The 13212-nt window shown below is 46.8% G+C and overlaps 6 protein-coding genes across 6 annotated transcripts; 4 read left to right on the top strand and 2 right to left on the bottom strand.

The window, feature by feature from the left end:
- Positions 1-47: 47 nt before the first annotated feature.
- On the top strand, positions 48-2220 carry N7469_001813 (S53 family peptidase; the record flags this gene model as incomplete). Its single annotated transcript, XM_056640733.1, has 5 exons — positions 48-253; positions 309-572; positions 638-858; positions 922-1042; positions 1101-2220. 5 exons carry the CDS (start codon positions 48-50, stop codon positions 2218-2220), a joined length of 1932 nt encoding a protein of 643 aa, XP_056506490.1.
- A 403-nt stretch (positions 2221-2623) lies between these two features.
- On the bottom strand, positions 2624-3832 carry N7469_001812 (fungal specific transcription factor domain-containing protein; the record flags this gene model as incomplete). Its single annotated transcript, XM_056640732.1, has 1 exon — positions 2624-3832. One exon carries the CDS (start codon positions 3830-3832, stop codon positions 2624-2626), a length of 1209 nt encoding a protein of 402 aa, XP_056506489.1.
- A 1059-nt stretch (positions 3833-4891) lies between these two features.
- N7469_001811 (zinc-dependent alcohol dehydrogenase family protein) lies at positions 4892-5990 on the top strand (the record flags this gene model as incomplete). Its single annotated transcript, XM_056640731.1, has 2 exons — positions 4892-5402; positions 5461-5990. 2 exons carry the CDS (start codon positions 4892-4894, stop codon positions 5988-5990), a joined length of 1041 nt encoding a protein of 346 aa, XP_056506488.1.
- A 1035-nt stretch (positions 5991-7025) lies between these two features.
- On the top strand, positions 7026-8386 carry N7469_001810 (uncharacterized protein; the record flags this gene model as incomplete). Its single annotated transcript, XM_056640730.1, has 2 exons — positions 7026-7907; positions 7997-8386. 2 exons carry the CDS (start codon positions 7026-7028, stop codon positions 8384-8386), a joined length of 1272 nt encoding a protein of 423 aa, XP_056506487.1.
- A 1987-nt stretch (positions 8387-10373) lies between these two features.
- akr1 (putative aldehyde reductase (AKR1)) lies at positions 10374-11865 on the top strand (the record flags this gene model as incomplete). The annotated part of the gene is made up of 8 exons (XM_056640729.1): positions 10374-10420; positions 10504-10591; positions 10663-10676; positions 10750-10834; positions 10904-11126; positions 11196-11260; positions 11318-11446; positions 11506-11865. 8 exons carry the CDS (start codon positions 10374-10376, stop codon positions 11863-11865), a joined length of 1011 nt encoding a protein of 336 aa, XP_056506486.1.
- A 331-nt stretch (positions 11866-12196) lies between these two features.
- On the bottom strand, positions 12197-13145 carry N7469_001808 (uncharacterized protein; the record flags this gene model as incomplete). Its single annotated transcript, XM_056640728.1, has 2 exons — positions 12197-12725; positions 12778-13145. Coding segments are annotated over 2 exons (897 nt in total), but the record flags the coding sequence as incomplete, so codon positions are not given.
- Between the last annotated feature and the right edge of the window lie 67 nt (positions 13146-13212).

The following is a 13212-nucleotide window of genomic DNA, read 5'->3' as shown; positions in this document are numbered from 1 at the left end:
GTGGCTTTTGTTAGATGAAAGTTATCCATCCATACTCTTAGATTATCATGAAGTTCTCTATCTTGATCTTGGGCGCTGCTGCCGCCAGTGTTTTGGCCGCTCCCACTCCCGACTATGAGGTACACGAGCGACGTGATTACATTCCAAGCTACTGGACCGAGGGAAAAAGACTTGATTCGTCTGCCTCGTTGCCTGTGCGAATTGGTCTGGCTCAGAACAACCTGGCATATGGCCATGAGCTCTTGATGGAGATGTATGCCTTCCAACCTAACACACCCCCTATCTCTGTACTAATACGCAGCTGTTAGGTCCGATCCTTCATCGGAACATTATGGTCAGCATATGACAGCAAGTGAGGTGCATGATCTATTTGCCCCAAGCAAGGAAAGCGTCGATGATGTTCGTAACTGGTTGGAATCATCTGGCATCGCCTCGAGCCGTATCTCACACTCGACCAATAAACAATGGATTCAATTCGATGCCGAGGCAAATGAACTTGAGAAGCTTCTCAACACCGAGTATTATATTTACTCTCACGCTGAGACAGGTCGGCCACACGTTGCCTGCCGCGAGTAAGAGAGACACCCCGTGAAGGGCCGATAGATAGTTGAGCTTGGTCATTGACACTGTCCATTAGGTATCAAGTCCCACGCTCTGTGCGTCATCACATCGATTACATTACCCCCGGTATCGCCCTGCGCGAGGTTACTGGTGTCGGCAAGAAGAGCAGCATCCAAAAACGCTTCCAGAATGGCGATCCGCCTCCTGTTCTTGGTCCCATTACCATGCCTCTGGAACAACTTCTTGGTGGTCTCTTCGATTTCTGTGATATCGCTGTCACGCCTCAGTGTATCAAAGGTCAGTCACTCAAAGAAAAAAAAAGAAAAAATTCTACGTTGTGCTTTATACTTATATCAATAGATATGTATAATATTACCGAGGGTAAAAAGTCGACCAAGGGTAATGAGCTTGGCATCTTCGAGAGTATCGGCGATGTTTACTCCCAAGAGGACCTTGATCTCTTCTTCAAGGCTTTTGCAAGGTAATTCTCAGTTCTCATATTTTGGATCTAGAGAAACATCGATAGCTGACTACCCCAGTGACATTCCGACTGGAACCCATCCTACTCTGAAGGCCGTCGATGGCGCCAAAGCACCCGCGCCTCTCGAAAGTGCAGGACCTGAGTCGGATCTGGATTTCCAAATCTCGTATCCTATCATTTGGCCTCAGAACTCCATCCTCTTCCAATCCGATGATACCGTCTACCAGAGCAACTATACCTTCCGAGGTTTCTTGAACACCTTCCTCGATGCCATTGATGGGTCTTACTGTGATACAATCTCACCCCTGGACCCTCCCTACCCCGATCCCCAAGAAGGTGGATATAAGGGTCAGCTTCAATGCGGTGTCTACGAGCCTCCCAAGGTTCTCTCAATTTCTTATGGCTCCGCCGAAGCCGATCTTCCCATTTCCTACCAACGTCGTCAATGTAATGAGTTCATGAAACTTGGCATGCAGGGTGTCTCAGTTGTCGTGGCATCTGGTGATTCCGGTGTTGCTGGTCGTGGTGGTGATCCTACTCCTAGCAACTGTCTTGGTGATGATGGCAAGGTCTTTGCCCCCGATTTCCCAGCCTCATGCCCCTACATGACTGCCGTCGGAGCAACTGTGATCCCGCTTGGTGGCAGTTCCACTGGTCATGATGAGGAGGCTACGAGCCGTTTCTACTCCGGTGGCGGCTTCAGCAACATTTACAAACGACCAGACTACCAAAACAAGGCCGTGGAAGAGTACTTCTCGAAGGCCAAGCCGAGCTATAAGTACTACGAGAGCGTTGATAACAGCAGCTTTGCTGCCAATGGTGGTATCTACAACCGAATTGGTCGTGGATACCCCGATGTCTCTGCAGTTGGCGACAACATTGTCATTTTCAACACCGGACTTCCCCAGTCCATCGGCGGTACCTCTGCGTCCGCTCCTGTATTTGCGGCAATCTTGACCCGTATCAACGAGGAGCGTCTCGCAGTTGGTAAATCCACAGTTGGTTTCGTCAACCCTGTTCTCTACGAGCACCCTGAAGCTTTCTTCGACGTCACTAAGGGTAATAATCCTGGCTGTGATACGGATGGGTTTGAGGCTGCTGAGGGTTGGGATCCTGTCACTGGCCTGGGTACTCCCAACTACCCGGCTTTGTTGGATGTCTTTATGAAGAAGGATTAACTTGATGTATCTGAATCTCATGACATGCATTCTTATGATCGAAGGGATACAGCTCGCTGCATATACACAGTACAGCATAATAAACATCATAATCCCTCTTATAGCGATAGTTCTCCTTAATTTCGTAGTTCGGTTTTTCGTAAGGCTCCAGTGTATAATAGTATCGGTCACTTCTCTTGCCATTTATTCATCAACAGTATCATCCCATCTGTGTAAATTATTCAACTGTTCATTTCATCCACCAGACCCATAGATGCTTGGGTCTGTCCAATAGGAATCAGAGGATGGTTGGAGGTGGGTCTTATTTGGTGATTCCTGTTGGCCTTTCTTCAAGTATCATAATTTGTTTTGTTTGAATCATCTGATTCCGAAATGATCTTTCATTATCTTGAAAGCTCTCTCGTCATATTGATAAATTTACCGGGTCCATAAATGCTTCATTGACCTCGTCACAGTAGGTTGGCCAAGAATCCATATTGACCAAATCCGCCCATGACCACAACGAATCTCCCTCCAACCCCCCAAAAATGATTTCTTCATTTTGTGTTGAAGGCCAGGAAGATAAAGGCAGATTATTCTGTTGGGCCTGACTCTGGACTACCGGACCCGAGGGTTGACCAATATTCAGAGTCTGGACAAGGGTGTCCACTTTACCGCATAAATGGCGAGTCAGGCTTGCTGCACGAATTGCAAGGGAGTTTTCACTATCTGCCGAGTCGAATATTTCTAAAGCAAAGTTGAGGAATCTTTTGGCTCGTGAACATCGGTGGCAGTATGGGTATGCGAGCATGAAGCCGATAATGGTGATGACTGCATTCCAGATGTACTGGTATATCTCACGAAGGCCATTGAGAACTTCGTGCGTCGTCAGTTTCCCATGAGAAATTTCTATTATTGTAATGGCATGATTGAGAGCAGTCGCAGCGTGGGCGTCGGCCTTGGGGTTGGTTTTTGGTGTCAGGGGGTAACTGGGAAATTGGATGAAGACACGATGGAGACCCATTATGACATGGTGGTATTGCAGTCTTAACATGGTAATTAGAAGAACTTCCATCTCAGAATTGGACTTCTCTATGGGTTCGGGCTCCTCGCTGATCTCTTGTTGACCTCCGGATATATCTGGTATATCGAGTTGGATATGGGCCAGCAATGGCTCAGTTCGAATTTCGTCACACCATCTCTGGAGATAAAGCAAACTTTCCGAAAAATTTTGAGCTCTTGAATCAATATCCTTTAATCCGGGCCCTTGTTCAAAGCGATCCATAGTTTCATTCACGAGCAGAGCCGCGGCTGTGAGGCCAATTGATTCGCTGTGACATAGTAAGCCATTAGATATTTTCCGATCTTCTAGTTCTCGGGTCGGCCTTAGACACATCAATTCCTTCAAATTATTTGTAACTGGTTTGCCAATGTGCCTCGAGCATCGAAAGTCGAGAAGAACCAAAGTCCACCAAATGCGTCGAAAATGCTGGCATTCGCGATATCCCCCTGTTCTTGAGTCCATATAATTGAGTGTTTGGCTGATCCGAAGAGCTAGGCCGACCATGTTATATGCTGCCTGTTCCTGTCCAGCATCTAATAAATACGAGACGAGGTAACAGTAGCACTGCATAACAGATATAGATGGGCTTGCGAATGTAGAGAGTTGGGTAATGGCAGAGAGACATCGGTGGAAATAAGGCATCCCGATGTCTCGCTCGCTCCGCTCAAAGTGACACCATTTAAGACCAACTAGTCTTTTGTGGAGTCTGGTATGATATATTTGTTGTAGAGAAAAGGCAGTTATGGCATCCAATAGAGGCGATTGTACCGTGTGATGCCCTCCGTCGGGGCTTATGTCCTTCCATGCAACAATTGGCATTTGGGGTAAGAAACGAGACCAAAATATTTGCAGTAATCGTTCGGTTTGTGCAGCCGATAAATCGCAATTCGTAGAATTCGTTTCCTGTGGAATACTAGATGAGAAAGGCGAGGTTTGCTCTGGTGATGTGTTCGTGTCAGGTGGTGTTGCGCCTGGGGAAAGCTCAGAAACCCCCCGAGCAGAAAGCATTGATGCGAGAAATAAATCCCAGCATGGAGTCTGTTTTACGCGATATCCATGCCAGGTTCTCTTCAGGCGAGGGTGTTGGGGGGTACAAGTTCCTCTTCTCGAGGCCAAGAATCAATTGTTGGTGTGACGGGACCTGAACATGATACTGTTGATGATTGATCGTCTCTTCTATTGTAATTCCGTATTCCCTCTTTTCTCCGAGGTGCTTTTGACTGATCAGATCGATGGCAAATGATATTGTTAGCCACACATGGAGGACAAGGCGTAGCCGTCTCACACCGGACCCGATGCTTGCGACAGAAATCACAAGCCTGATTGATCTTTCGGCGCCGCGAAGCCAATTCCCTCCGTCCGGGCAGTATAAATGCGGATTCGGGCATTCTCAATTATTTTAGCCAGTGAGATGTCCTGGAGGAAGAAAAGAGATGAAGTAAAGAAGCAAAATATTGTTGAGTTTTGTAGCCAATCGGAGTTGCCGGAACGACTGCGGCTGAGTAATTCCGGGGGAAAATTGTATACTTCGACAAATCCAGCAATATAAAAGAGTCGAAAGTATCTTCGGATAAGTTGAAGTATCCTTATTCTCTCAATTAAATCTATGGAATTTCTCTACACTTCGCAATGGCGCAACAAACTGTCTTCCGATTTCCCACCAGAAATGTCTTTGACGATCTGACTTCTTACCAAGAAGCCATTCCTACACCTTCTCGTGATGAGGTTCTGATTAAAGTCCGGGCCATCTCACTCAATTCAAGGGATTGTCAAATTGCTACTTCGAAATATCCCTTCGCCATCAAAGACCGCGTGATTCCAGGATCGGATGCAGCTGGTGATATTGTCCAAGTTGGCGCTGGGGTACGTGATTTCGCCAAGGGAGACCGAGTTGTCGTATCCTTCGATAATACTCGACTCTATGGCCCGGCCAAGGATGTGATCTCTGGACAAGGTGGTGGCGTGGATGGCGTGATGGCTCAGTATATCGCTCGTTCAGCATCGGCGGTCACTAAGATTCCTGCCGACTCCCCTCAATCATACAGTGAATTAGCATCGCTAGTTTGTACCGGGGTGACTGCTTGGAATTCCCTCTATGGAATCAAACCTCTCATCGCAGGTCAATCAGTTCTTGTGCAAGGTAAGCCTGATCTTATTTCCCAATGTTGAGCCTAATGCTGAACGAGGATACCATAAAGGCACTGGAGGCACATCCATGACGGCCCTTGTTCTAGCGAAGGCGGCTGGTGCAACTACGATAGTCACCTCTTCTAGCGACGAAAAGCTTCAAAGAGTCAAAGAAATATTCAACCCCGACTTCTGTATCAACTACACGAAGACACCAGACTGGGCCGCCGAAGCCGTCAAGCTGACTGGAGGGAAGGGGGTGGATCATATCTTGGAAATCGGTGGAGTTGGAACCATTGAACAAAGTCTTGCTGCAATTGCCCAAGGAGGTGTGATCAGTATAATTGGATATCTCGCTCAGTACGATCCTGAGCGCATACCTAATGTCTTGTTGCTCGCTCTCGGTAAGGAGGCTGTCCTTCGTGGTATTCAGATTGGGCCGAAGTGTATGCTGGATGATTTGGTTACTCTTGTGTCGAGACAAAAGCTGCGATTTCGCATCGAAAAGGAGTTTGCTTTCACTCGGGAGGATATTGTATCCGCTTATAGTGCTCTTGCTTCTGGAAAGCACATTGGCAAGATCTGCATTGTGGTTGAGTGATTGTATCTATATTCCAAATCTTGGAGGTGTGACCTGCCAGGCCAACCAGCTATTTCATTCGACCTGGATTCAAGGAACAAATACTGAAGGTATACTCAATTAGTGTTTATCAGGAATTTACCTTCTCGTGTAAAAATGACTGATGTACAATGTAAATACATTTAACCCTCCCTGAGAGAATGAATCGCGCATGGAAATATCTTCTAACAGCGTACGTGGATGGTATGGTTGTTGACTCAACGAATGAGATTTGACAAATTTACCGGGGTAAATATTCCAATCAACTATCCTGACAAGGTTGTAAACACTGTATGCTAGATATAAGGTAAAACATCTCACTTCCGTCCAGTTACGCCTTCAAGCTGCGAGTCGCAATTGATTCAGTCGTAGTAACCTAGCTCCCCTCTAACTCGCCTCTTGATCATGAATCTGAGCAGTTGCCAATGTCTACTTCTTGTACTTAGAATGCCCACTGTTTTAACCAATTCATCATCAAGTTGGGCGTGGTTGGAGAGAGAGACCTCATTGTCGCGCTCGCTGCCTTCGCTCTCTCCAAGGATAGAGGAACAGACAGGGCGCCTTCTCCCTCAATAAGGCTTCGATAGAAGAAAGAAAATGGATGTGAGCGTGTTTTGTGCTTTGAAGATTGAATCAGACCAGATTCCAACTTTCGCATTAAAAGCAATCGACTACAGGATGATCTTACATGGCAGGGATAAAATGCATAAAACATACCATTTTTGGCTGCAGCTCAGATATTGTATACTTCATATATGTACCAGGAAGTGTGGAAACCAGATCGTGAGCCCATGTACATATGTGCTATCGTGACTTGCAGCTGATGACTGTTTAATATATGGACGGAATACAACGTGTCCAGGGAGAGAGGTGGCACATTCATGCATGGGACTTGCATCTACCGCTGAGCGTCTATTGTATAGCCATTTCTTATAAATCGCTTCTGTCGCAGAAGCTCCGGTATATCCTCAGAAACATTGCAATTTTTTATTTCTGTTCTGTTATACTATCATCTCCATGGCCTCTTTATTGCGGATTCTACCGGATTCTACCATCTACCTCTTTTGGTATGCTGCTTCGCATGCTCTCACGGGGTCGACTTTGTCAATTCCCCGAGGAAATGCCCGGGTTTCAACTTCCTCCAGAATATTTCAAGGACACTGGTTCCAGCGCAATAACATCTGCATCAGTGAATTGCCTAGAAAAGTCGAACAACGAAGGCATACACGTCCCGAATCCATCACTCGTCGGCAATATTTTAGAGTCCTCGATACCAGAAGCTCTGGCGAGCTGGAACCGGGGAGAGTGATGGTGGTTTCTTGGTATGGCCCTCACGACCAGTATAACCCACAGTTCTGGCCGGCATCAATCAAGTCTTTGATCTACATCCAGATCAAATTTTGCACTTTTATCGTATATCTAGCCTCTTCTATATTCTCCATCGTTGAGCCGGACTTCATACAGGCGTATAAAGTACCTACGGCAGTAGGATCACTTGGTTTAGCGCTTGTTCTTCTTAGTTACGGGATTGGAGCACTGCTGCTCAGTCCATTATCCGAGATTCTAGCCATTGGTCGCAATCCACCTAACATCATATCACTCACTCTTTTTATCATCGTCAGTGGAGCTGCTACAGCTGTCGATCATGTCCCAGGGCTTCTTGTGTTGCGTTTTCTACAGGGCTTCTTAGGCTCGCCATGTTTAGCTACAGGAGCTGCCTCCTTGGCGGATATCACAAGTTTGATCAATATTCCATGCGGCCTTTGGATCTGGGGCACATGCGCAGTTGCAGCACCTGCAATTGCACCATCTATAGCAGGTTTCAGTGTTATGAAAAATGGATGGAAGCGGTCGATGTGGGAAATCCTATGGGGTGCAGCACCTTGCTTTATTATGATGGTATTCGCCCTTCATATCTCCTTTTTTCGAACATACATGCAATGAAAGTCTATTTCAAGTATACAGACTTACCTTCTTTGATATAATAGCTCTTTCTTCCCGAAACATCTGGCCCAACTATCTTGCACAAACGTGCCGCTCGCCTGCGTGCCCTAACCGACAACCAATATCTCAGGGCTCCATCAGAGATTGACGGTAAATGTGACATCAACTCCATTCTTTATGGTGCACTTGCTATGCCCTGGAAAATAAATGCCCTTGATCCAGCAATCATGTTCACAACTATATATATAGCCTTGGTATACGCCATCTTTTACTCATTCTTCGAGGTAGTTCCGCTCGTATATCAAGGGGTATGTGATATGGGTCTCGTCTTTCTAGCAGCAATAATCGCCGTTCTTATTGCCATGCCATTTTACTATATTTTCATACATCAGTATATTGCCAAACCAATTCAGATTGGAAGTATCCCTCTTTGATCCCGGCCTTATTTATCTCTCTTTTTGTTCCGGCGGGAATGTTCATTTTCGCATGGACTTCTCGGGCTGAACTTCATTGGGCTGTGCCTAGTGTGGGCTTCATTCTCATCATGATGGGCGTTATCACACTGCTACAGTGTATGTTTGGCTACATAGCAGTCGCGTACCCTAGTCATTCAGCCAGTTTGTTTGCCATGAATGATTTCGCAAGGTCGAAACTAGCCTTTGCCGCGGTTTTGTGGTCCGGGCCGCTGTATAGAAATATTGGAGTCGCAAAGGGGGCTAGTTTAATAGGGGCTTTGACGGTCCCTTCTATTTTCGGGATATTCGTTTTGTACCTTTTTGGGGGGGGGGGGTTGAGAAGGCGTAGTCGATTTAGTGGGTAGACTTTATGGGTCAAACTTGCTGAGCATATTGTTACCGTGGCCAGAAGCTTCGCTTTAATAGGAAATTAAACTCTCGAATAAGCTCAGTGAGAGTTCACATTCGTCAAATATGTTTGTCCTCTGACGAAGATAGTCAGATAGACTCGCATACACAAGGCAAATTGCCGAATCAGATAGCTGGGCCAGTTACCATGGTTTCGTCTAGGCGTAGCGAGTAGATTTGCCACAATATGAAAATATGTAGATGTCACATATCTAGTTGGATTAATAGATATTTGTTGAGATATACATACCCATTTGAACATGTACATTGTTATGGGGATGTGGGCCGAATAGGTGGGAATCACATCAAGCATGATGAACCACAGTTGGGCCCACCCTGTCCAACCTCAACCATAATTCTCGTCCTGAATTTGAAATGAAGAGAGTGGAATCAAAGACAAAAACATCTACAGTATAAGTATAGTACGAACACCAAGATCTTATTCGGGCCGACCAGCTATTTCTCTAGAGATACCGAGCGGGTATACCGAAAAACAGCATTACACTAGCCTATATTAACTATTTTCTTTTCTGCGATGAATGGATGATTGGCTATATCACTAATTTATCAGTGAGGGTGTTCATCCTAAAACTATCCTCATCACGCTCTCATACATTTAAATGACGTTCTTCGGCTCGGAAATCGTCTTCGTTGCCCGGTGAACACGGAGAAAGTGCGAAATTCCGGAACGATCGAGCCGACGGGACCGGCAGAACTCCGTGCAGAAAATATTTCCAGGGAAGTTCCAAGCGTCGCTCAGATGGGTAAAATTGCTGGAACGGGAGTACGGAACAGAAAAAGCCACCTGTCATCGTGTGTGTATCAGAGGTGTTCTATACCAAATCGAGTGCCCGACAGGGTTCTGGAGGAGCTTCATGGGGAATTGTGGGCAACTAAGCGCCGAGCAATCACCATTCAATCGTAGGGAGAATCCGTCGGCCTCTCGCGAGGACCCAGTGAGCAGCGAGCAATAAGCAGCGAGCCCCAGTTTGGTCGGTCCTCCACTGCCTATCTTTGTCTAGCGCGTCGGTAAAACATCCGGATAAAAACGCGGATAATTTAATATGGCATGGCACATTAGGTAAGAATATGGGGATTCATACAGGGCAGAAAGGGTGTAAATGGACTGTGATACGATTACAATGTATATGAAAACGAGAAGGAGTGAAATCGCAAGGGGATATCGGCATCTTAGGGCTGCGGAGAGTATCTTTTTCCATCAGAGAACAAGCAGTATACAGGACATAGTACATCAACGCCGAGTCCAGATCTTAGCTTGCATGACCTGGACGCCATGTCCCCCCGCCGATCCCCCTCGGTGGAGTCTGCTCCGAGCAACAAAAAGAGGAGAGAAGGAGGGGCAGCGTGGGATGGCGAGACGATGATGCATGTTCCTTGGAACCCCCCCGCCGCGGAGAGACACGTCGACGAGTATTGGGAACTTATATTAGTAGATGCCCTTGCCCCTCTCTCCCAGCGTTTGATTTTCTCTTTTCTCTTTTCTTCTCTGTCAATTATCTCTTCGTTTTAAACTTGGAATTTACCTAACATTCTCAACATGTCTCTCGGAAAGAAGGTCACTCTCAACACCGGTGCTCAGATCCCGTAAGTTTTACCGTCATAATCAACCCCCAACAGCATCTCAATCATTGCAGAATTGGCTTTTGCTAATATGTGCATATGTATAGCCAGCTGGGATTCGGTACTTGGCAATCTGCCCCCGGTCAGGTTGGTGAGGCAGTTTACGAGGCCCTGAAGGCCGGTTACCGCCACCTGGTATGTTGATAAATTTTCCATCGTTTTTATGGGAACTTTTTTAGGAAAATCAGGGTGCTAACGTTCTGCAGGATCTTGCCACTATGTATGCCACTCCAATTGGCCCAGCATGATCTCCCCAAACCGCGTATCTCGGAATTAACCCTTTCCCACTATAGCTACCAGAACCAGAAGGAGGTTGCTGCTGGTATTAAGCGCGCCTACCAGGATGTTCCTGGACTGAAGCGTGAGGATCTTTTCATTGTAGGTTTCTCTCTGGCAGCGCACGCTTTGCAATTATCCCACAATGTGCTAAACTTTTTGGCAATATAGACCTCCAAGCTGTGGAACTCCCAGCACCGCCCTGAGGTCGTCGAGGCCTCTCTGGATGCGTGCTTAGCCGAGCTTGAGCTCGACTATCTTGATCTCTACCTTGTTCACTGGCCCGTTGCTTTCCAGAAGGGCGAGTCCTACTTCCCACTGGTTGAGGGTAGCAATGTCGAGGGTGGTGACGTTGTCATTGATGATGGTGTCTCCATTGTCGACACCTGGAAGGGTAAGAGGGTTCCTCTTTTACCGGATCCCCTCTGCTGATAATTTGCTAACTCCATTTTCTTTCATGTAGCCATGACCAAGCTCCCCAAGAGCAAGGCTCGCGCCGTCGGTGTCTCCAACCACACTATCCCTCACGTTCGTTCGCCCATGATTCGCGAGATTGTATGAATAGTTATACTGACAACATCCTAGCTCGAGGCTATCATTAACGGCACTGGCGTTGTCCCCGCTGCCAACCAGATCGAGCGTCACCCCGTTCTCCAGAGCAACGACCTGGTTGAATACTGCCAGAAGAAGAACATCCACATCACCGCTTACTCCGTGCGCTTCACATCCTTCCGTCTGCTTGCTCGATCAAAGACTAATATTGTGTGCACTAGGCCTTCGGTAACAACATGCTTAACATCCCCCTTCTGATCACTCGCCCCGAGGTTAAGGAGGTCGCCGAGGCTGTCGCCAAGCGCACCGGCACTGAAGTCACTGGCGCCCACGTTATTCTCGCCTGGTCCCAAGTCGGCGGTCACAGTGTCATCCCCAAGTCGGTGACTCCCTCGCGCATTCGTGACAACTTCAAGGAGGTCGAGCTCACTGCCGAGGAAGTTGCCAAGGTCAGCAGCCTGGGTGAAGGCGCCAAGCGCCGTCGTTACAACACTCCTTACACTGCCAACAAGCCTCGCTGGAACATCAACATCTTCGGTGAAGATGAGGAGAAGCCCGCTGAGCACAAGGTCATCTTGTAAAAGTTTGAATATCCCGTTGGTTAGATAAATAGGCAATGAATAATGAGAAATGTATATTCCATATGCACCTTGAGTTTTATAGTACTTAACGTAGTAATTATCGTCAAATCCGCTAATGTTGTAGAATGAAAACGAAGTAAATATAGCCCTTGCTACACTCGTGGATATAATTTCTGAATACTACCCATGGATGATAATACAATTACGATTTGACATTGATCAACTTCAATATCCTGAAAGCTCCTTTAAGTTGAAATTCATGACTGTCAGTGGGTATATGAGATTAAAAAAAAAGAAATTCGTAGAAAGGCCATCCGTCCGGTTCCTTAGATCAAGCATCGGAATGAATAGGTCGTTGATGTGATCCAACCACTGGACCTGCATCCATCTCATGATATACGGTTGCTGGTGACATTGGGCTTGACGCTTCATATATCGAGCGGCCATCCAGCTGTGCAGCCTGTGGACCAACCGGCTTTCGTGGTAATGGAGGCTTCAATTCGCGGACGGGGATAACTTGTTGCTGGGTCGATGGCTTTTCCTCCGTGATGTCTGAAGACAGGACGTCCGAAGGGGGTGGTGATTCAGAAGGTGTCGATTGTTTCCTAGCCCTCTGCTGTCGTCGTCGTCGGAGAACAAGCCAGACCACGACGAGAATGAGTATAACTACCACTACAACAGCGATGGCGATACCAGCCTTGGCTCCTGCACTGAGAGGATTGCTCGAGCCGGATGAGCATGAATATGATCCCGTGAAGACACCTTCCGATTTAAGTGCGTCCAATGCGCTGCAGGACATGGAACTACTGCCTCGGATTGTAGTTTGACCTTTGACTTGGTCTAGAGACGGCAAGAGAACACTATATGAATGAGTCAATGTGGCCATCTCACGTTAAAGCTATGTTCGCCTACCTGGAGAAAGATCCGGTTAATTTCAAATCACCATCCACTTCGTTGAGCTGAGGAAACATCAAGCTCTTCAGGTTCGAATTTCCGGTGATGGAAATGGATGAAGCTTTGTCGAGTGAGTTAAAGGTAATATGGCCCAGCGAATCCACGTTGTCTATTATCAGACCACCTTGTAGCGTTTCCAATTTCGGAAGGACGAGGTTATTGATACTAGATCGGCTCTCTACCGAAAAGGAACCTTTGATCTCCTCGATATTGCTCAAAGTGATGGTTCCACTAGCCGAGGATGAAATTGTGACACTACCCTCTATAGTTTCACAATTGGTCAGGTTGTTTACATCGTTCTGACTATTGATGGTGACACTGCTTTTGCCTGAGCTTGTCAGTACGTTTGCAGTTCAAAATCAAAATAACAAACAACGTTAGTGGGTCCAAAGA

The sequence above is a fragment of the Penicillium citrinum genome (genome assembly GCF_028827155.1).
Source record: "Penicillium citrinum strain IBT 23319 chromosome Unknown utg000001l:1.0-4955037.0:1.0-4956770.0, whole genome shotgun sequence".
Classification (NCBI taxonomy): Eukaryota; Fungi; Ascomycota; class Eurotiomycetes; order Eurotiales; family Aspergillaceae; genus Penicillium; species Penicillium citrinum.
The sequence above is the reverse complement of the archived record's forward strand: the minus strand, read 5'-3'. Positions and strand labels throughout refer to the sequence as shown.